At 43.4% G+C, this 24,631-nt stretch overlaps 1 protein-coding gene across 17 annotated transcripts in view; it reads right to left on the bottom strand.

Annotated features, from left to right (window-relative positions):
• LOC115152808 (neurexin-1a) overlaps positions 1-6,755 on the bottom strand; it is a 758,004-nt gene extending 751,249 nt beyond the window's left edge. For all 17 annotated transcript variants that reach the window (XM_029697621.1, XM_029697623.1, XM_029697634.1 and 14 more), the window contains exons 1-2: positions 6,619-6,755; positions 3,639-5,070 (exon numbers count right to left, since the gene is read on the bottom strand). In XM_029697621.1, the coding sequence (XP_029553481.1) occupies positions 3,639-4,353 (715 nt within the window). In that variant the 5' untranslated portion in view covers positions 4,354-5,070; positions 6,619-6,755. The remainder of the gene's footprint in view (positions 1-3,638; positions 5,071-6,618) is intronic.
• Positions 6,756-24,631: the final 17,876 nt, after the last annotated feature.

Raw genomic sequence — 24,631 nt, 5'->3', positions numbered from 1 at the left:
TTGCCTATAATTTCCACCTGTTGTCTATTCCATTTGCACAACAGCATGTGAAATTTATTGTCAATCAGTGTTGCTTCCTAAGTGGACAGTTTGATTTCACAGAAGTGTGATTGACTTGGAGTTACATTGTGTTGTTTAAGTGTTCCCTTTATTTTTTTGAGCAGTGTATATATGAAACTGTCTACTGTAGACTGCATCACCATCATGGGTGTATCAGTATAAACCATCCCCCAAAACCAATGGAGGAGTGTTCCTAAGTAGCACCTGAGAGTGGGTTCCTATTTGGGTTCCCAACTTGTGACTGCTATTCCAGACATATTCTAATGAGATCATGTTGGTTAAGCTGGAGCTAAATGCACAAGACAATGAAATGTACTAAATTGTCTATATCAAAAAGGGTGCATAAACTGCCCCCACACCCCAAACCAAGGGAGCTCATGAGAGATGGTTCCTATTTGAGTTTCCACCCTGTAAGAGACTGCTCTCATCTGGGGTGATTTTCCTCTCAGGCTGCACTCCTTCACTCCTTCACTCCTCCAGGAGTCAGTTTTATATTTCTGTTCAAACCCCCAGAATAAGTACCACCAATTGAACATAGTATCTGCTGTGAGAATAATTTTTGAGGTGTGGCCTTAAAAATGTGTGAAAATTTCAAGCAGCGCTACTGCTGATATTTAAGGCTCACAATTGATTATGGCAGCGATTTTGCCAGCGGAGGCGCACAGTAGTCTAATGAGTAGCCTATAACCAATGTTTTATTAAAATCTAACGAACAGTAAAACAGTCAACAGACATTCCTGTTTTTTCTTTATTTTGGACATAATTTTTTTCCATGCAGCTTGAATGGAAGGTGTCAGTGACTGTAGGAAGTATGTTTAGGAACATCAAGTTATTACAATAGACTGCTTATTGTTTTTACTTTATCATTTTGTAAAAAATTGGTATCTTCCACGTTCATCTGTTGGACCTAACTGTCAAACCAATTGCTGTCCTTGGATACTGAATCTGCTTGTAGCTTAGGCTATTTGCCTGCTCGTTTGTTTACCTTTCACGTGGCAAAGTCACTTATTATAACGGTTAGGCAAGGTCCAATTGTCCATGGCTCCAAGATGCAGATGTCCATCACTCCAAGATGCAGGTGTTCATGGCTCCAAGATGCAGATGTCCATCACTCCAAGATGCAGGTGTTCATGGCTCCAAGATGCAGGTGTTCATGGCTCCAAGATGCAGATGTCCATCGCTCCTAGATGCAGGTGTTCATGGCTCCAAGATGCAGATGTCCATTACTCCAAGATGCAGGTGTTCATGGCTCCAAGATGCAGGTGTTCATGGCTCCAAGATGCAGGTGTTCATGACTCCAAGATGCAGGTGTTCATGACTCCAAGATGCAGTGCATTTTCGAAATACAAATTCAATTTGTGTAGACTAATATATCCATGTTGAAGCCAACAACAAAAAACTAGAAAGGCTACATGTTTGTTGTAACTAGGCCTATTGTAGGGTTAATGTATACTATTTAATAAACTATCTTCAGTGAATAGGACAACCAACCTTGCCTCCTGCCATAGAGCCCTTAGGCCTACATGAGCACATAGTGCCTTAGGCTCATGGAATTAGAGGTGCGATTTATGACATCATGCTTCTGACCCGATCCTATTTAGAACTATTGGTGTTGGTTGAAAAAACAGATTGATTGTTTTTTGTTTAATTTGATTCAAAAATAAACTTGTTAGAAAGATTCACCATCATGAAAACATATATGGCTCAAATGCAATTTTGGCTGTTATTTCTGGAGAAGTGCAACTATGATCTGTAAGATGGTTCCAAGATATTTATAAAACATTACATGTGTGAGCAGTATAATGGTGAGTGGACATTACCCCTTTGTCTGTACCATGGTATCCAGCTCCTGTGAAAAGTTTGAATATGTGTAAAACCCTCCATAGTCTGTTGCCTTGTCTGTATTATAAGACCATGGAGTGCAATTATGGTGCCTGGAACTGTATTTAAACATTACCTTTTTAAAACAAGTTGTTTCATTTTAATTAGAAATTGATTAGCCTATTGATTAGCCTATAGCCTACCAATTTAATCTTGCTCATTGACTATCTTTGTCATGTCCATGTCGCGACTACAATTTAGATTAGGCCTAGCCCCTATATCACTGTAAATGCTATAGCCTATGTTTAACAATGTATTTCCATATTAAAGCAATGCAATTAGAATGATGTTGACTGTAAACATGTTCAACATAATTGTACATATGAGGCGGGCTATTTAACAAACTAGGCTATGATGGACTGACATTCGAATTGGAGTTGATGACAACACAATACATGACCGTAAATACACAACTTGAAGCTATCACATATTTAGCAATGGCGCATGTTCTGATTGGCCATATAGGAGCCAAGCCTTGACACACCCACAACTTGTTTATTCATCAAAACCCAGCCTTTTTGCTCCACTGCCAGCTACTACGCCCATAATTTTGGTTGTGAAAATAGCTGACACACCCCTGAACCTATAACGCTACCGCCAGCGCTAACATTTACAATTGTGTTAGAGTTGTTAAAATAAAGCCCTAAGTGTGTATCCCTATGGGCCGTGGTCATAAGTAGTGCACTATGTAGGGAATAGGGTTCAATTTGGGATGTATCTTAAAGCTAATATGGTCTATATACTTCATCAACAAAGCTAACAAAGTGTAAGAAGGAAATTACAATAGAAAAATAGAGCAGTTCCAAACAGTAAAACTATTCACATTTCCAACGTCTGCCTTCAAATCACAGGACAATCTGGTCCAGCATTGCACCAACATCTATAGGCCAAGATTCAGCCACAAAAGCAACTGAACAATGTATGAACTCCACTTTCTTCTCTGAAATTCTAACCTTAAAATCAAGCAAAATGTCACCAAGAAAAGGTTTCTTGTATATTTCATATTTCATAAAACTACTTAATTTATAATGCTTAGATAATGCTATTGTAATCACTCATCAACAAACAGTAGATCAAGTACAGGTAGCATACTTAGCAAGGTCTGAAGTCTTGGCTACATTATATTATGCAATGCACAATGTACTGCATATAGGTACTGCATATATTATTCATATATGTGCATTTCATGTCCTTCATCTTCTTCTAAATGCGTATTACTGTTTATGACTTGAAACATTCAGAAGGCGCTAAAGTCATTGGAGATGAAACAACTTCATAGGTCAACCATTCCCCTGGTGACCTTTTCCAGGTAGAGGCAAGACACTTTAGAGAATGAGGAACACCTGCATGCTGGGCTAATGAGCCCTTGCAGGAGCACAACCACTCATTAACAACCTTAGAAACAACTATGACGACATATGTTAAAAAAGAGTTGTATAATGATGAACGTATTTTGCACTGTGAATTATTGAATTATTAGTTAGGGCCTACAGCCGTATAGGTCTGTTGGCCTCGTATAGAGGAAGGGATGACGTGCATTTGCTGTAAACTGTAAGATTATTATTAGCCAACCTCTCTAAATGTTGGAAAACTATCAAAGATCATGTTGTGTTGTTGTTTAGATAAATGGGAACTGTAGAGTATTGTTAGTAGGCCTAAGCCAGGCAACGGTCCAAAAGGGAATCCAGATATCTTACCGTCGCTGCAGTCCTTGCCCTGGTATCCAGTCTGCGAGCAGTCACACTTGGGTTCGTGGTTAATGACATTACAGACCCCTCCGTTTAAACACATGTTGGCCGCCGCACCACAGAGGTCGTTAATTACCCCCGCGCTGTTTAGGAGAGCCGACTCTGTCTTGTTGACCTTTACGTCCGTTATCCATCCGGTAAAAGGCACCTGGTCCTTGACAGCAGCCAGCGTTAACCGTAAAGCCACAGAGCGTAATTCCGGCGGTATTCCCCCAAGGAACAGGTAGCTGAAGACAGTCATATCCTTTCTTTTCGACTTCACTTCGACCCATTTCACTTCTTTGTCCACCATTAGCGTCGTGTTTTTAAAGTTTCTCTTTATTGTCACCGTGTGCCACTGGCTGTCGTTCACCATGGTGTTGGTTAGAACCATTGCAGGCTCAGCGCAGAAGATGGAGAATCGAAGACTGAGTTTACCGTTGTGTATTAGGAGTTCTAAAAAGTCACAGAATCCCTCGTCATCGAAGTACACTAACAGCCCATGGGAACTCTTGGTTTTCATGTTGAAGCTCATTTCACTCTCGCAACATGCATTCCACATTGGAAACCTGGCCCACTGGCCCTCTGCACCTGTAAACTCCATAGAGGCCCCCATGTCTACCATACAGCAGACGAGAAGGCATACCCATATTAGATGGGCTCCATGCCGCATTGCAATAACCATGATGTGGCCAAATTGTTCTTTAGGCCTAGATAGGCTACAATACCGCTAATTCAGACGGGATTTTATTTTATCAAGCTAGAAGTTAGGGCTGAGTATGATGTAATACACGTACTGACCACTAAGAATTGTGAATATGAAATGACACATTGTAAACCTTAACCAATTATGTCGTTGTCATACCCTACCAGCAAACTACAATAGTCTGCCGGAAAAAAATATAATCGTTGTGTATTAGTCCACTTCTCTGTCGCCCCTAAATCCGAACTCCTCAGTCTTAATTATTTTTTAGTCGGTCAGACGATTTCCTTTGTTTTATGATCCAGAATTTCTTCCAAAAACAGTTGATGGTGATTCAGAAATCAAATAACCATTTGTTATTCTATATCTCTTAGTTTTGGAACATGTATAAAGGCTACTTTCGGTCGGTGAGAGGCAGCTAGAGCGCACCAGCCAGTTCTACTCCTGTTGAAATGCCATCGATAAGCCTCTTATTCACCCCAAGAAGATGTAGCCAGCATCCGGAATCATTGCTTTTGGCTTCTCACCCTGCATCCTCCAAAACGGGTGCTGAAAAGACCCCTCCAAAACAGAATGGTTGTAATTGGCTGATTGATAAGCGTTGGGCACCAAACAAGCCAATTGTCCCCCCTCCCCCCTCCCCCCAAGGCCAGTCTCTGATCCAGAAAGCTTCGGCTTATAACATAATGAGAAGATGATCTGTAAAAGAGAAAAGAAAAATAAGAATGGACAGTTCATTGTGTTTAGTCATCTTTCCCTCTATCAACCCTAATATGTCTTCACAGGTGAGGGTAGCCTGTTTTATGCCTCACAAAATGTTCCCCATCAAAAGCAGCATCATCCACAATCCGCTGGTAGTAACCAGCTCTCACAGTTTTACGTCAGAATTAGACAGAGCACTTTCCATGAACTCTGTCATTCCATAAGTGGATCGGAATTGTAAAGGTTGTGTAGAGAAGTATTTCTGCAATTCCAGAGAATCATGTATATCAATTAACTGCTAGAATCTTGTTTGTCGGTTTCCTCATTATTTCATCTACCTTTTAACTCGGACTCCAACAGAACTATGACAAGCGCATAATTTAATATTGAAATGATTTTGGAAATGGATTGGCATGTATTTGAATATGCCGAAATATACAGACAAGTGTATTTTCAAATATAAATATTTAAATACTCCATGTATTTGAACCTACGTCTGTTTAGTAATATGGGTATTTGAAATGTAATTGGAACAAGCAGGCTATCTGAAAATAGTTTCAAATAGCCTAGTATTATGAGAAATTATTTGAAAACCGATCAAATACTTCAAATATAAGTAATTGAATTCGGACACATTATTTTAAAATACTCAAATACAAAGAAAATAAGTAGGTCTATTTAAGATACAAATCCTTAAATACGCATGCATTTGAACCCAGGTCTAGACGGGCCAGACAGAAAGTGGCCTTTCATTCAAACCTAAAATTAAACCATCCAAATAAGCTACCCCGTTTGTTAGACAAGCCATAATAGACGGAGGACTGAAAAATAGTTACAGAGATTCAAACCATATCAAGCCAAATGTACCATAATAGAATTCTAGAATGCCATGAAGATCAACATGAGATTCCAACGGGTCCCATTCCACTGTCTATCGCAACACATTACATACTTTTCTAGAAATTCGCACCTTCTACAGCAAACAAAATGAGCATGTAAACCTGTTTGTATTAAGCACTTGCCAACATCCCCACAATCTTTCTAACAATTAAATACAATCTATTGATGACACAGTTCAAAACGACTAAAGTGCATTTGGCTAAGTTTTCAACAGCTGTTCCGTTGCCCGTCTAGCAGCTCAGCATATCAGAGAGAAATTAAATCATACATCAAACTAGGTATCGTTAACCTGCATCTAGAATCCGATCATGCATGTCCAGGACCTTCCCAAATCATCACCTAAATCATATTTTTCCTTACCGAAGTATTGGATTCTAATCTCTTGTTATGTACAGCACATTCAATATTAATTAGGCTACCCACCAAATAGCATCACCATGCAGTGTTCTTCGACTCAAACTACCGCAACAGATCATCCACACTAAAACCCCTCAACCTCACACTATTTTAGCAAACTCTGAATCACTGCATCACTGATCATCAGAGACCGAGAAAAGAGTTGGCTTCACTCTCTTCTCTTCTATGTTCTAAAACTCAGCAACACCTTCATAACGATGGAAAATAAGTCAACGCATGGTCCTGTACCTTGGCTCTTCCCCCTATTCGATCCTCAGATAACGAAACAAAGTAAGATAAAACAGAGTAGAGGTAAAATCCTGTGATTATGGTGAGGGAGACACTGCAAACGTCGCAATCTTCCTCCCTGCAGCGCTCTGCCACAGACGGTCAGAAGGCAGAGACAGCGAGCGGGTCACGTGTCTCTCTCTGTGTAGCTGCCTGGCTACCGTCTACTGGGGAGGGGAGGGGCCGAATGCTGCAGCGCTTTGGACAGCACCGCGCGCGGCTGCTACCGGACGAATAGAATACATATCAACAACCGACACCAGCTGTCTCCTCGACAGACCTAGGTGATGTCACATTTCGCTATAGAACATACACTAATTGCATATTGATGAATTAGTGAAACGCCCAGAGGTAGAAAAAAGATGGGTTTGGAGCAGGGAACATTTGTTTTATGTCGGCAACAAGGGTGGCAAACGAAGGAGAGAGAGGAGAGAGAGAGAAGCGATGCAATTCAACAACTTCTTAGTATCACGTCTGCAGCAACGGGATGTGGCGACGTTTGAGGCTGGCAGGGAGTTCTCTTGATAATGGGATTTTTCTTACCATGAACACCTTCTGTTAGTTGAAGTAGTTTTGGCTAAACGACATAATTGATTCCCTCGGGTTAAAATAACACAGAGGATTATAGTGGACACTGTCGTTCAGCAAGTTTCACAGCCTACCAAGCAGGCGTATTCTGCAACCTAAAATGTTCAGATCTTGCTTCATAACCTACATCAATACCACACTGTATGGATATTGTGTATCATAATATAATAACCTACTTTGGGAGTGATGATACTTGAATATGTCTGATATGCTCTCGGCTAATTAAAAATATAAAACATGAAACAACCTAAGATTTCTATTTCTCTGTTCGTTGTAGTTTGGCAAACTACTCCAACTACACATTTAATCATGTCATCCCATCCCTAATTTAGAACATGTACAAATATATTGCCGTAACAAATTAGTGAATCCTGTATTCCATGGCATAAATAAAAGCATAATAGTGGTCCTCATGGAAACATTTGACCCACCGCGGAACCCCCACGAGGACTATTTTACATTGATGTCTGAAGGCATTGAGGTCCAATCGATCTTCCGATTCAGCAGGAAGCGAGGAACCGAACGTTTTAGAATTGCCCGAGAGGAGTATTTAGGGTCCTCTCTTCACAGTGTTTATTTTCCCAATTCAAGACTACTGGAACATTGTGCTATTGCTGCGTGTGTGTGTGTGTGTGTGTGTGTGTGCGCGGGTGTGTGCGGGTGTGTATGTCTGTCTGTGTGTGCTATAATGACATGGTCATGGGTAATGTTAGGCTACAGACACAGCCAATGGGAACATTCATGATCAAAGTATTTCCATTATTCTACAGGGCAAACCAAACCATGTGCTCCAGAATCTAAACAGGCATCCTGTTTTTCTTTGGTGTGTGTGTGTGTGTGTGGTGGGGGAGGGGGGGGGGGGGAGTAGATGACACAGACTTCTTAAATCATCATGGGAAAAAGTTAAGAATTATTTTTTCTTTATGGAACCCCCTCCAGTTCTTTCTCACATATCATTTGTCATGGGACATACCTTTTAAGTACTTGCAGTTCATCTATCCGGGTTCCAAATGTAGTACACTACTTTCAGGGCCCATGGGGAAAGGGTGTGATTTGGGCTGCAGCCATATTTCTTATGAATACAGTTCTGCCTCAGAAAGGGTGTCACAATAATGGAAAAAGTGAGTATAGGGTTTGCGCTCAGGCTAGAATGGTGCCTTGCTTGTGTGTGAGAGAATAAATATCTGTAGAAAAAGTGTGTCAAAACGAAAGGAAAAGGTTTTTCCACAATAATATAATATTTTTCTCACTATGACGAGAGTGCAGTGAGTAGGTTAAACAGAGATAATGCACTTTATATTAATGTGGGGCTTGAGATTTCCTCTCTATAGGTTCATACAATGATAAGGCAGCTGTGCTGGTCTATGTCAGAGAAGCTGATTGCTTCCAGTTGCTTGCATTCTAATGGTTATATGAATGTTTTTTAAATTTATTTTACATTTATTTATATTTGAACCTTTATTTAACTAGGCCAGTCAGTTAAGAACAAATTATTATTTACAATGACGGCCTAGGAACAGTGGGTTAACTGCCTTGTTCAGGGGCAGAACGACATATTTTTACCTTGTCAGCTCAGGGATTTAATCTTGCAACCTTTCGGTTACTAGTTCAACGCTCTAACCACTAGGCTACCTGCCGCCCCAGGCAAGTCAGAATTAACTGTCCTATTCATGCCTACATACTCCTACTATATGCATACATATTGTATAGCTACTCATCTTTCAATACAAAGACGTTTGATTTTGTGCACTTCATTTGTCAATAGTCTAGTGCACTGGAACTCAGTGCAGCAACACAGTGCAACAGCGGTTGCGGTTCCTTCAGCACCACCAACTCTTGTGCAGTATTCAAAGCGCACATGGCATTCTATTCACACACAACTCTATCATGATCAAGGACCATGGACAGCACACATGGTAGTACTGTTCTTTCAGCACCAGCAGTACCTCCAGTGAACTTTTCAGGCACATGGACAGGGCACCAGCAGTCACTCAGAAAAGCACACCAGAGCTCAAATACTACGAATCAGGTTTGAGAAGTTAGCAAGGTAACTTTGATCAACTCTTGTGTTCAACTTGGCATAACCGGTCATACAAATGTGGCTCGCCATTTAGCCACGTAAATTTCCATGGCAACGAGACCTTCAGAACTAACCTGCTCTGGTGCAAGCTAACTCAGGGCTAACTCAACTTGTCTTGAATGAAGTGTTAGAGCTGCGAGATGAGGACCAATCAAATTAGATTCTCTCCCTCTCCCAAAAAGTGCATTCTCCGGACCATATTTGAGGAAGAAGACTAATTAAATATTTTTTTTATAAAATGTTATTTTGGGTTAAATACAATAATAATCATAATAACAATTATAATAAAACATTTCAACACAAATTACACTACACAATTAGTAAAGACAGGATGCATTTGAAACTTCAAGCACAGTAAAACCTTCGTGGGCCTTTTATTGATGAGTGGGGAAAAATGGGCTCATGCAATGAAAAGCAAACCAAAGCACACCCAAACAAATAGGCGAAGAAGATGGCACTTGTAAAAGCACATTTCCCAACATAGCCTGCTGAATTTGCAGGATATATTTTCTTTCATTTTGATTTCAGCATTAAAATGTGTCACTGACTCGGCATTCGACTAGCCAGATGTGACATGCACAGCAGGGCACCAGCAGTAACTCAGAACAGCATCACAGCACTACAGGACCATGGAGAGGGCACTGGCAGCATCACAGCAGTAGAGGACCATGGACAGGGAACCAGCAGTAACTCAGAACAGCATCACAGCAGTACATGACCATGGACAGTGCATTTTCAGCATCACAGCAGTACAGGACCATGGACAGGGCACTGGCAGCATCACAGCAGTAGAGGACCATGGACAGGGAACCAGCAGTAACTCAGAACAGCATCACAGCAGTACATGACCATGGACAGTGCCCTTTCAGCATCACAGCAGTACAGGACCATGGACAGGGCACTGGCAGCATCACAGCAGTACAGGACCGTGGACAGGGCACTGGTAGCATCACAGCAGTACAGGACCATGGACAGGGCCCCAGTAGTTCAGGACCATGGACAGGGCCCCAGCAGTACAGGACCATGGACAGGGCCCCAGTAGTTCAGAACCATGGACAGGGCCCTAGCAGTACAGGTCCATGGACAAGGCCAAACACTTAAAAGACACACCATCGTCCACTTACCCGTACCTTATGCCCTTGGGGAAATCCTCGTCGCCATCTTGGAGGGTGGTCCAAATGATTAGCCAAGCAAGGGAAGTTTGCAAGGTAAGCCCCTCAGCCCTCGTTTTTAGTCAGCTTTGCGAGTGTACAATTATGTTCACTCCGGGACCTGAAACTCCCCATAATTCAATTTGCGACGATTGTACATCCGCTAAGAAAAGTTTGTGAAAACATAAAAACAACTTCAAAGGAGAAGTCAACATACAAGTGTAAGTAAAATCTAATGCAAATAAGTTAGACATTTTGCTACTACGTAAAAAGTAAATATATTTTTGTTTGGTTATCTTTTGTAAATTGTGGAAATAAAACATTTCTCTTCTTCAGAAGTTCCAGCTAGGCAGGCTAATGTTAGTTAGCTAATTAATTTGCTAGTTTCAAATTCATCCAGCACCACCTCAACATCAACATATATTTACATTTTACATTTTAGTCGGTTAGTCTTATCCAGAGCGACTTACAGTAGTGAATGCATACATTTCATACATTTTTTTTTCTCTCTGTAAATGAACATGGTACGTTTCTGTGTTTTATAGTAAAAACCATAGAGATAGATCAGGGTTTCCAATGACATCATCGACCAATTTGTAGACAATATGGAGGCAATAAGTATGCAATGCCTTCTCATAATTGGTTACAATCACACATTGCACACCAATGACGTCATTGGAAACACTTATCTTCCTCTGTTTTACTACAAAACATAGAAACACTCTTTTTAATATATGTCGATGTTGGGGTGGTGCTGTAGGTGATGAATATGCAGTTGAACAATGTTGAAGTTTCCATTTTAGATGATTTGGACATGAAGTGCTAATATTGGGGGTATTGACTTGCATTTGGAGAGAGTGGCCAGGTAAGCAAAACCTAAGCATGGAATGCTGTCTTGCCATGTCCATAGACTGCTTAAATGGTAAGGAAAACAAAATGTAGTCTAATCTTCAATCTAGCCTAACACCAGGAAGTGCACATCGGTCACGCAGGAAACAATTCATGAATGAGCTGGCCGTTAACATTTGAAAGTTGAGTAATAATATACTTTTAATGCTATTAAAATGCATAATATTTAGCAAACCTTTGTTATGTTCAGATTTTTCAGAGTAAATAACAACGGACACTAGAGAAGCTTTAACCAAGGTTAATTATTCCCAAAGGTTCTGAGCGTTGGACTAGTAACCGAAAGGTTGCAAGATCGAATCCCCAAGCTGGCAAGGTACAAATCTGTTGTTCTGCCCCTGAACAAGGCAGTTAACCCACTGTTCCTAGGTCATCATTGAAAATAATAATGTGTTCTTAACTGACTTGCCTAGTTAAATAAACATCTGTAATCAGATAGCAAAACATTTCTCACATCACAGTTATATACCTCCTACTTAAGACACTCCCCCTCTCCAATCCTTAGTTTATGGTTTAACAGGAAAAGAGTAACAAGATCCCAAACCCTTATTACTCCCTTCAGGTGACCTGTCCTCACCTCCTGACCTCAACCCCTCCTTCATCTAATCCACAGATGTCCATCTGTCTTTCCTGTATCAACACGGTGCTCTGCTCCCATCCCCCAACACATTCCACAGATATCTGTCCTTCTTCAGATACATAAAACCCAGTCTCTTTCATTTCCTATCATTCATTTACTATCTCAATGATCAAAGTTTAGCCAATTCCAACACCTTGTAAACTAAGAACTGAAAAAGTTGAGTAAACCAAATGCTCGTGTGAGAGCAAAAAGAAGGACAAATCCATCAAGAAGCAAGCTGGTGAATGAAGCTCTGCAGTAGTCCATCTGCCATAGTAGCAACTATATTAGTTAGGAAATGCTTTGGTATAAATCTAGAGTATCCTAGAGCCTAATAGCTGGAGAATGAAGCTCTGCAATACTCCGTCCTCCATAGTAGCAACTATATTAGTTATGAAATGAACTTGCTATAAATCTAGAGTATCCCAGAGCCTAATAGGTAAAACGTTTAAAGCTTAATTGAAACAATAACAAAGCGCTTGCCCTGCCTCTGTCTTGCTGAAAAGTGCAGAGGTGGGTCTGGAGGAATGTAACCACCCTCAAATTCCTATAAAAAGCTATGGATAAAAGGACTGGTCATCCATAAAATCAATTGTATAGTTTTAACCTTGTTTGAGGCTATATAGTGTTTGTTAATATTTACGTTGTTTTCAAACATTGGGAGTAAAACAAGCTTATATTTGGGGTTCTGATGGCGTATGACAGTTGAACTAAGCTCTTCGAGAATCAATGAGTATATGACCTTAATTAATAAGTCGAAAATATGATGTAGCATCTAAGGATTCTAGGTTTAAGCATAAACCTGGCAACAGGTGGACAGTCAAATGAATGCAAACAGTAAAAGGGAATGAGACAATGTCAAGAGCAGTGTTCGGGTTTTTCTTTCATTGAATTTTTCCCACACACCTGCAACAAACACATTCTGATGTGTGAGTGCTTTTTCAACTTTGGAACAGGAATTCATCAAATGTTCACAAATGTATAAAATGTAAAGTGCAGAATTCTGTGAAGGTCATTATGTTATAGCTGCTTATATTAGAGATGCAGGCAGTACGAGACCAGCTGGCTTCAAGGTTACTAGTTAGCTAGACCCAGATACACACTGGATGAAGTCTGAAGCCTTAAAGTAAGTGTTTCCAGATTTTATGAAATGTGACCTATAATAAATTACAATATGAGTGAAATTGTTTTCCTTCCAAGAAATGGTTACTAAGTATGTTAAAAGCAGCTTTTCTGTGTTGAATGGTGTTGGTGTTACCCCAACAACAGAATGGTGTGGGTATATACCGGTTGTTAAAAATATTAATTACAAGTTAACAGCTGATTGGCCTGCTGAGCTGATGAGCCAACATGACCTCACATGAGAAAATAGCAATCCTTTTTTAAACAGTTTGTTCGAAATACACATTTGAGGTGGGTTTTTAAAGTATTTTTTCTCAAATTTATGAATTGGCAACAAATATGAGTCTAGTATCAGTCAACGACATATGTGTATTAACAGAATTGAGGTTTTCACTGGACATTTACTTTAATGGCAGAATAGGGACAACAGGAAAGTTGATAGGAGATAACTTGGTAAAATGATCAACAGCTAAAAAAAGCTAAATATGAGTGTGTATTAATGTTCTTGGTTTGATTCTGAACCAACGATCAATACACTTGAATGCAATAGTTACATTACAAAGCCTTTGTGTTGAATGACTTTGGAGCAGCGAATACTAAGTCATTTATATTGTTTAAATCTCTCATTGACATCAATGCGTGATTTCATCCGAAATCCAAGTTATTATGCCAGCCAGCATATATTTCACCCTGAAAGAGTAATTTATCATCTCAGACAAACAATGCATATCTTCAACCTGGTGTGTGTGTGTGTGTGTGTGTGTGCGTGCTTACTTGTGGAGACAACTTACAATGCCTGTATAAAAGGCCTGGCTGGGGACGATCTATTGACATGATTGCATTGTGTCTGCTGAAAAACATGCAGCATAGCATCTTATCAACTCTCCCATATTGTTGGTATCTATAAATGGTGACAGGATGAGCGATGCACTACTCAGATAGGGCTGAGATCCCTCATATAGCTAACTAACACACGCACACATGGATACACACACACACACGCGAATACACACACACACACATGGATACACACACACACGGATATACACACACACGCACACACGCACAGACATAGACACGGACACACACACACAGACACGGAGACACTTAAACACACACGGATGCACGCATACAATGTACGCATGAATATACGTAATGTTTCTGTGTGTGTGTGTGTTTGTGTTTATTCTTCAGTTCACCTGCATGGTTGTGTGTTTGTGTGTGCGTGTACACTACCCTTCAAAAGTTTGGGGTCACTTAGAAATGTCCTTGTTTTGAAAGAAAAGCACATTTTTTGTCCATTAAAATAACATCAAATTGATCAGAAATACAGTGTATACATTGTTAATGTTGTAAATGTCTATTGTAGCTGGAAACGGCAGATTTTTTATGGAATATCTACATAGGCGCTCAGAGGCCCATTATCAGCAACCATCACTCCTGTGTTCCAATGGCACGTTGTGTTAGCTAATCCAAGTTGATCATTTTAAAAGGCTAATTGATCATTAGATAACCCTTTTGCAATTATGTTAGAACAGCTGAAACTGTTGTCCTGATTAAAGAAGCAAATAAACTGGCCTTCTTTATACTAGTTGAATATCTGGAGCATCGGCATTTGTGGGTTCGATTATAGGCTCAAAATGGCTAGAAACAAAGAACTTTCTTCTGAAACTCGTCAGTCTATTCTTGTTCTGAGAAATGAAGGCTATTCCATGCGAGAAATTGTCAAGAAACTGAAGATCTCGTGCAAGGCTGTACACTACTCCCTTCACAGAACAGCGCAAACTGGCTCTAACCAGAATAGAAAGAGGAGTGGGTGGCCCTGTTGCACAACTGAGCAAGAGGACAAGTACATTAGAGCATCTAGTTTGAGAAACAGACGCCTCACAAGTCCTCAACTTGCAGCTTTATTAAATAGGACTTCCAACTGTCACTGTCCAGCTGTCACTGTCATCTAAAAAAGCAGCAGCGTACTCACTGTGCGGGCGCAGGACGTGGTCCTTGAGTCGCTAAAAGGTCGCTGGGGCCCCGCGGAGCCTGAAAGGATGAACCCGGTAGTGGTATAGCCCTCCCGGGGGCAGAAGGCCATCTTCTCCCTGGAGGCCACTGCCAGTGGTAACTGCATGTACAGGTATAAGGTGCTGACGTATCTCGCAATCCAGCACTATAGGGCTAGACCACTCACTGTGGGACTCCTCCAGTACCCCCATCTCTAGCACTGTCATCACTTCCCGCTGGACCGCCACCCTCAGGGCTTCTGGTATCCGGTATAGCCGTTTACACACTTTTTCTCCCGGACGTGTTTGGACATGATGTTCGACGAGATCTGTGTGCCCCAGCACCCTGGCGAACACAGCCGTATTTTGCTGGACCAACTCTCAGAGCTCTTGTTGTTGGGTCGGGCTGAGGTCTTCCCCCATGGCAACTTCGACAGAGGGCGGGTTCTGCTGTGTTCGGGTCCAAGTTACGCACATTTTTGTCATCCTCTCCCTCATCTCCTCCACATGTTCCACCACCTGCGAAGGGGGATTGGTTGTTCCTCCCAGACCTCCTTGGCTAGGTCCAGCAGTATGCGGGGCCTACGGCCATACAGGAACTCAAAGGGGAAGAACCCAGTGGACGCTTGGGGTACCTCGCACACTGACAAAATCAGGTGGGGCAGCAACTGGTCCCAGTTCTTCCCGTCTCTCTCGATGACCTTCTTCAGTATCTGCTTTAGGGTCTTATTGAAGCGTTCGACTAGACCATCCATTTGTGGAAGGTACACACTGGTCCTCACCTGTTTGATTTGTAATAGATTGCAGACATCTTTCATCACACGAGACATGAATGCGGTGGACTGGTTCGTCAGGATTTCCTGCAGAATACCCACCCAGCTGAATAAATGGAAGAGCTCCCGTGCGATACCTTTCGCTACCGCCGTGCATAACGGGATGCACTTGACTCCGGGCCAGTGGAACCGATTCCCGATCCGCTCCCTGGTTCTCTCCATCCCCAGGTGTGCCCCAAGCAGGTGGGTGTGGGCAAGCAGCAAAACAGTCCTAACATACTGGCTGGTTATGAGCAACAAGTCTTTCGTCTCCGCATTGTGCTTTACTATCTGACACAATAAATTATGCTTGATGGTGAAGTGGGGGTAGCGTCACTCACTTAGCCCAGGAAACAGCACGCCATCTACGGCAATCACCTGGCTCCTTGTGTTCTGGAGATTGGGGTCTTCTAACTGGGCCATCCCGAACAGACCCGTGAGGATTCCCGTGTTGGGAGGTCCGTCTGGAGCCTGAGGCCTTCCTCGAACCATGGCTCGCTTCCCGGAGCGGGGTTGTCTCCCTCCTGCGGGTCTGACTCGGGCCCAGTGGACACCTATTGCGGCAGGGTGTGGGTTGCGCAGGTAACCACCCTTTTTCCTCTCCTTCTTACCTCGCTTACCTAGCCTCCCCAGCTCGCTCCTCCTCAGTGCCTGGAAGAGAGGGAAATCTCTACCGAGGAGAATGGACATGGGCAGGTTAGGAATAGCCCCCACATGCATCTGGCACTCCCCCCTTGGGGTGGTTACCCGCACCCGGCACGGTTGGGTAACTCTTAATGTCCCCTTGTACACAGGACACTGTCACCTCCTCGTCCCCCGGTTCATCTTTCTCCTCTCGTGTGAGACACTGCGGGTGGGCCAGGGTCACCATGCTGCTGGAGTCCAGGAGAGCGCTGGTGTTGAAGCCATCGATTCGAACAGGAACCATCGGTAGGGCCGTCTCAGTGTGCGCCCAACAGGAGATGACAACTCACCATCCGGGTTACCCAAGAGCGGGGGGATGCGGAGGACATGGCCTCCTCCTGGCCGGGACAGCTCCATTCGAGGTGTCCCGGTTCGCTGCACTAATAGCAGCGCCTTTGCTCTAGGTCCAGCAGCGGACATCGTCGTCGGTTTGTGTCGCCCTCCCACTTCACGGCCTCGGCTGGTTCCATCCGGGTCCCCAATAGCCCCTCACCTCTCTCTGTGCTTTTCTTCCCCCTTCCCACGTCCACTCTCTCCGCCCGGGCCTCTTTCAGCAGATCCTGGGTGTCCTGAGTTTCCACAGCGGTCAGCAATTTCTCCAGGCTCTGGGGGTTCTGCATGCTCGCCATCTTCTTCATCTCGTACGGCAGGGCCTGAAGTTATCAATCCAGGACGACCTTATTGATTATCGGGAAGGACGGTACGTCGGTCAGTAGTCAGCTCTTGGTCAGGCGCACCAGGTCGCTCATCTGAGCACGGGGGAAGAGGGTGGAGTCAAACGCCCAGACGTGGACCAGTTGTGCACAGCGTGTGAAGCTGAATCCATAATGGCTCAGGATCTCACATTTGAGTCCCTCATAATTCGCGACCTGTTTGACGTTCAAGTCGAAGTTGGCCTTCAGGGCCTTCCTGGAGAAATAGGGTGCTAACAGGCTGGCAAAATTGGGCTTGGGCCATCCTTCCCTCTGTGCCGTTCTCTCGAAGGTGCACAAATAGGTTTCCACATCATCTTCATCCATTAACTTAACCAGGAACTGATTCGGGCCAGACTCCTAAGCCCTCCCGGCCTTCAACTGGGCTACCTCTGCTACCTCCGCTACCAGTCTGAGGTTTTGTTGGTGCTGCTCCTCCAGTATTTGCTCCTGGAGAGCCGTGCTTCTGCTGGCTGAGGATATACTGAGCCACCAGTTTCACCATGGCAATCTTCGTACGCTCGACCACACGGCACCCAAAGCTACCAAGATGCCCACATTCTCCATCATATGTGGTAAACCGTGGGGTGTTGTATTGAGCATGCAGAGATTAGCACAGGGAGGTTCTAGTCAGCAAACACAACTTTACTAGGCAATAAAATAAACTTAACATCAAAATCACGTAGGTTTGGCTCGGTCCTTATTCTCAGCTTCTGCTCTGTGTTGGTCTCTCTCTGTTCTCCCTTGTGGTGTGCCACAGTGCTCCTTTTATATGGCCTCCACGGCTGGTTGGCACTTTCCCTTTATTACCTCTACTTGGAGCCATCCGTGTCGGGGTGCCCAGCCCATGTACTCCCAGCAGAGGGAGTCAACGTCGCAGCACGTACCTCCCCACTATTATCAACCCCCGGGGTAGACCTCCCAGGATACCACATGATTAAGCACAGATCACAATCCTGCAATAAAGACAGAAACGGAATCTGTCTCTCATTCATCTGTATTCCTGTGCTGTATTTTCAAATGAACATGACCTTTTTGTTCAGTCATAAGCTCTACAATTAGTTATATTTGATTGCCACTATTTCTCAGGATATCAACCATGTGAACCCATTTTGCAGCTGATAATGGCATGCAACACCAATGCAGCCATAGGCCTACAGCAGTGGTTCCCAACTCCAGTTCCCCCAACAGCCCAATTAAGAAACAAGGTCCATGAAGTCAAGAACTTGCTTGCAACAGATGACATTCATATTTTGACTGTATCTGAAACTCACTTAGATAATACCTTTGATGATACAGTGGTAGCAATACATGGTTATAACATCTACCGAAAAGACAGAAATTCCAACGGAGGCAGTGTTGTGGTCTACATTCAGAACCACATTCCTGTAAATCTTAGAGACCATCTAATGTTAAATACTTTTGACGTAATATGGCTACAGGTTATTCTGCCTCACCTAAAGCCCATTCTTGTGGGAAGCTGCAATAGACCATCAAGTGCTAACAGTCAGTATGTGGATAATATGTGTGAAATGCTTAATAATGTATGTGATATCAACAGAGAAGTATATTTTCTGGGTGATTTAAACATTGACTGGCTATCATCAAACTGCCCACTCACGAAAAAACTTCCAACTGTAACCAGTGCCTGCAACGTGAATCAGGTTGTCAGTCAACCTACCAGCGTAGTTACAAAAAGCACAGGAATTAAATCATCAACATGTATAAATCACATTTTTACTAATACTGCAGATCTTTGCTTTAAAGTAGTATCCAAATCCATACGATGTAGTGATCACAATATAATAGCCATATCTAGGAAAACCAAGTTCCAAAGGCTGGGCCTAAAATGGTGTATTAGAGGTCATACAAGAAGTTTTGTAGTGATATATATGTTGATGTCTGTGGTGTTTAACCTCTCTCGGGGAGGTGGGACGAAATCGTCCCACACTGTTCAACAGCCAGTGAAAAATCAGAGCGCCAAATTTAAAACCACAAAATGTCATAATTCAAAGTTCTCAAACATAGGACTATTTTACCCCATTTTATAGATACACTTTTCCTGAATCGAACCATGTTGTCCGATTTCCAAAAGACTTTACAGCGAAAGCAAAACATTAGATTATGTTAGGAGAGTACATAGACACAAATAATCACACAGCCATTTTCCAAGCAAGCATATATGTCACATAAACCAAAACCACAGCTAAATGCAGCACTAACCTTTGATGATCTTCATCAGATGACACACCTAGGACATTATGTTATACAATACATGCATGATGTTTTGTTCAATCAAGTTCATATTTATATCAAAAAACAGCTTTTTACATTAGCATGTGATGTTCAGAACTAGCATACCCACCGAAAACTTCCGGTGAATTTACTAAATTACTCATGATAAACGTTGACAAAATACATAACAATTATTTTAAGAATTATAGATACAGAACTCCGTTATGCAATCGCTATGTCCGATTTTAAAATAGCTTTTCGGCGAAAGCACATTTTGCAATATTCTGAGTACATAGCTCGGCCATCACGGCTAGCTATTTGGACATCCGCCAACTTTGGCGTAACCTAAACTCAGAATTACCATTAGAAAAATTGGATTACCTTTGCTGTTCTTTGTCAGAATGCACTCCCAGGACTGCTATTACAACAACAAATGTTGTTTTGGTTCCAAATAATCCATAGTTGTATCCAAAAACCTCTGTTTTGTTCATACGTTCAGGTCACTATCCGAAGGGTAACGCGCGAGCGCATTTCGTGAAAAATAAATCAAAATATTCCATTACCGTACTTAGAAGCATGTCAAACGCTGTTTAAAATCAATTTTTATGCTATTTTTCTCGTAAATAGCGATAATATTCCAACCGGGCAACGTTGTATTCATTCAAAGACTGAAAGAAGAAATGGAGAAGTCTCGTGAATGCGCATCTCCAGTCTCACTGTCCCAAGGCTGACCACTTACAAACTCTGCTCCTATACTTTGCCCAGAGACAGCAGACACCCCATTACCCTTTCTGGCGGCTTTAGAGAGCCAATGGAAGCCTTAGAAAGTGTCATGTTACAGCACAGATGCTGTAATGTCGATAGAGATGCAACAGAAGGACAACAAATTGTCAGACAGGGCACTTTCTGCATGGAATCTTCTCAGGTTTTGGCCTGCCATATGAGTTCTGTTATAGTCACAGACACCATTCAAACAGTTTTAGAAACTTTAGAGTGTTTTCCTATCCAAATCTACTAATTATATGCATATTCTAGTTTCTGGGCAGGAGTAGTAACCAGATGAAATCGGGTACATTTTTTATCCTGCCGTGAAAATACTGCCCCCTATCCCAAAGAAGATAATGAGGAGCAACCAGACGCTGCGCTTGACGCATTTATGAAACTACTTATTCCAGTTGCTAATAAGCACGCACCCATTAAGAAAATTACTGTAAAAACTGTTAAATCCCCTTAAAATTGTATGGTTGAGAAGGATGAGGCAAAAAGTATTGCAATTAAGTCTGGCAGCCCAACTGATTGGCAAACGTACTGCAAATTAAGAAATAATGTGACTAAACTAAATAAAAAGAAAAAGAAACTACACTATGAAACAAAGAAATTATATAAAGATTGATAGTAAAAATCTTTGGGGCACCTTAAACGAAATTTTGGCAATCAAAGCAAACTCTGCTCCTTCATTTATTGAATCAGATGGCTCATTCATCACAACGTCCACTGATATTGCAAACTCCTTTAATGACTTTTTCATTGGCAAGATAAGAAAACTTAAGAATGTCATGCCAGCAACAATCGAAGACACTACACATTCAAGTATATCGGACAAAATTATGAATGACAAGTATTGTACTTTTGAATTCCGTAAAGTCAGTGTGGAAGAGGTGAAGAAATTATTGTTGTCTATCATCAATGACAAGCCACCAGGGTCTGACAATCTAGATGGAAAATTACTGAGGATAATAGCAGACGATATTGCCACTCCTGTTTGCCACGTATTCAATTTAAGCCTACTAGAGAGTGTGTGCCCTCAGGCCATGAGGGAAGCTAAAGTCATTCCGCTACCCAAGAATAGTAGAGCCCCCTTTACTGGCTCAAATAGCCGACTAATCAACCAACCCTTAGTAAACTTCTGGAAAAAAATGGTGTTTGACCAGATACAATGCTAATTTACAGTAAACAAATTGACAACAGAATTTCAGCATGCTTATAGGGAAGGACACTCAACAAGCACAGCACTTACACAAATGACTGATGATTGGCTGAGAGAAATTAATGATACAATGATTGTGGGGGCTGTCTTGTTAGATTTCCGTTCAACTTTTGACATTATTGATCATGGTCTAATGCTGGAAAAACTTACTGTATGTGTTATGGCTTTACACCCACTGCTATAATCTGGATAAAGAGTTACTTCTCTAACAGAACACAGAGGGTGTTCTTCAATGGAAGCCTATTAAATATAATCCAGTTAGAATTAGGAATTCCCCAGGGTAGCTGTTTAGGCCCATTGCTTTTTTAAATTTTTACTAATGACATGCCACTGACTTTGAGTAAAGCCAACGTTTCTATGTATGCAGATGACTCAACACTAAACACGTCAGCTACTACAGCAACTGAAATGACCACAACACTCAACAAAGAGCTGCAGTAAGTTTCAGAGTGTGAGGCAGTTAGCCTTAAATATTTTTAAAACTAAAAGCATTATATTTGGAACAAAACACTCACTAAACCATACACTGTCAACTAAATATTGTAGTAAATAATGTAGAAATTGTTGCGATGACTAAACTGCTTAGAACAACACTAGACTGTAACTGTCATGGTCAGAAGATATTGATGCAGTAGTAGCTAAGATGGGGAGAAGTCTGTCTATAATAAAGTGATGCTCTGCCTTCTTAACAACACTATCAACAAGGCAGGTCCTACAGGCCCTAGTTTTGTCACACCTTGACTACTGTTCAGTCATGTGGTCAGGTGCCACAAAAAAGGACTTAGGAAAATTGCATTTGGCTCAGAACAGGGCAGCACGGATGGCCCTTGGATGTATACAGAGAGCTAATAATAACAATATGCATGTCAATCTCTCCTGGCTGAAAGTGGAGGAGAGATTGACTTCATCACTACTTTTATTTATGAGAGGTATTGACATGTTGAATGCACCGAGCTGTCTGTCTAAGCTACTGGCACACAGCTCGGACACCAATGCATACCCTACAAGACATACCACAAGAGGTCTCTTCACAGTCCCCAAGTCCAGAACAGACTATGGGAGGCACACAGTACTACATAGAGCCATGACTACATGGAACTCTATTCCACATCAAGTAACTGACGCAGAACCTACTCCGTCGCAGTGTCCCATGGGCCTGAAATACGTTCCGCTTGATGTTCGCGATCGCCTGATCCGATGGTCCCATACTCTACCCTCCTCGGGTCATCCTGGGGTGGAACGGACAGTGCGGGGCCTGAAGGGGAGGTACTGGTGGCCCACCTTGGCTGAGGATGTCCGGCGTTATGTCTCGTCCTGTTCAGTATGCGCTCAGTGTAAGGCTCCTAGGCACCTACCTCGAGGGAAATTACAGCCCCTCCCTGTTCCACAGCGGCCATGGACTCACCTCTCGGTGGATTTCCTTACGGATCTCCCGCCGTCTCAGGGGAACACGGCGATCCTGGTCGTTGTGGACAGGTTCTCTAAGTCCTGCCGTCTGCTCCCTTTGCCCGGTCTTCCTACGGCCCTGCAGACCGCGGAGGCCCTGTTCACTCACGTCTTCCGGCACTATGGGGTGCCCGAGGACATCGTATCTGATCGAGGTCCCCAGTTTAAGTCCAGGGTATGGAAATCGTTTATGGAGAGGCTGGGGGTCTCGGTCAGCCTGACCTCGGGATTCCACCCCGAGAGTAATGGGCAGGTAGAGCGCATCAACCAGGATGTGGGCAGGTTCCTGTGGTCATATTGCCAGGACCGGCCAGGGGAGTGGGCGCAGTTCGTGCCATGGGCCGAGATGGCCCAGAACTCTCAGCGCCACTCCTCCACTAATCTGTCACCCTTCCAGGTGGTGCTGGGGTATCAGCCGGTCCTGGTGCCATGGCAACAGAGCCAGACGGAGGCTCCTGCGGTGGAAGCATGGGTCAAGCGCTCTCAGGAGACCTGGAACGCGGTCCAGGAATGTTTAAGGAGGGCGAGCGAACGACACAAGGAGAGCGCTGACCGCCACCGCAGTGACGCCCCCGTGTTTAACCCGGGGGATAGAGTCTGGCTCTCGACCCGGAACCTGCCTCTCCGCCTGCCCTGCCGGAAGCTGGGTCCGCGGTTTGTGGGGCCGTTCAAAGTCCTGAGGAGGATAAACGAGGTGTGTTACAGGTTGCAACTTCCTTCGTATTTCCGTATTAACCCCTCGTTTCATGTGTCTCTCCTCAGGCCGGTGGTAGCTGGTCCGCTGCAGGACAGTGAGGTGCTGGAGGCCCCCCCGCCCCCCCTGGACATCGGGGGGAGCCCGGCGTACACAGTCCGAGCCATCCTGGACTCCCGACGTCGGGTAGGGGGCCTGCAGTACCTCGTGGACTGGGAGGGGTACGGTCCGGAGGAGAGGTGCTGGGTTCCGGCGGCGGACGTTCTGGACCCCCCTATGCTGTTGGACTTCCACCGTCGCCGACCGGATCGGCCGGCGCCTCGCCCTCCGGGCCGTCCCCGAGGCCGGCGTCGGCGCGCGGCTGGAGCCGCGCGTCAGGGGAGGGGTACTGTCACAGGATCCAACGAAAGTGGCGCCCCTCCTCGGTCGGGCGGCGCTCGCCGGTCGTCGTCGCCGGCCTATTAGCTGCCACCGATCGTTGTTTCAGTTTCGTTTAGTTTGTCTGTCTGTTCCGCACCTGTTTTGTGTATGTCATTAGTGGGGACTTATTTAATGTGTGTTTTCAGTTGGGATTTTTGTGCGGGATTGTTTGTTGTCCACTCAGGACGGTGGGCCTGTGAATGTAGTTGCTTCGCTAGTTGTATTTTGGATGTTTTTGTGTTTTGGTGTTTTGTGCTGGCTGACGTCTTATTTTCTCTCTTCGGACCGTTTTGCCCTGTGTTTTGGGTTGGTCATTATTATTACGCGCCCTTCTGTTTTGGCGTGACCAGTTTGTTGCCGGAGAAAATAAAGACTGTATACTTTACCTCTGCTCTCTGCGCCTGACTCCAACCACCACTCCTAGAATCATCTGACACAGATATATACAAAATGGTGTTGTCTGCGTAGAGGTGGATCTAGGAATCACCAGCAGCAAGAGCGACATCATTGATATACACAGAGAAAAGAGTCGGCCCGAGAA

The sequence above is a fragment of the Salmo trutta genome, chromosome 18 (assembly GCF_901001165.1).
Source record: "Salmo trutta chromosome 18, fSalTru1.1, whole genome shotgun sequence".
Taxonomy (NCBI): domain Eukaryota; kingdom Metazoa; phylum Chordata; class Actinopteri; order Salmoniformes; family Salmonidae; genus Salmo; species Salmo trutta.
The sequence above is the reverse complement of the archived record's forward strand: the minus strand, read 5'-3'. Positions and strand labels throughout refer to the sequence as shown.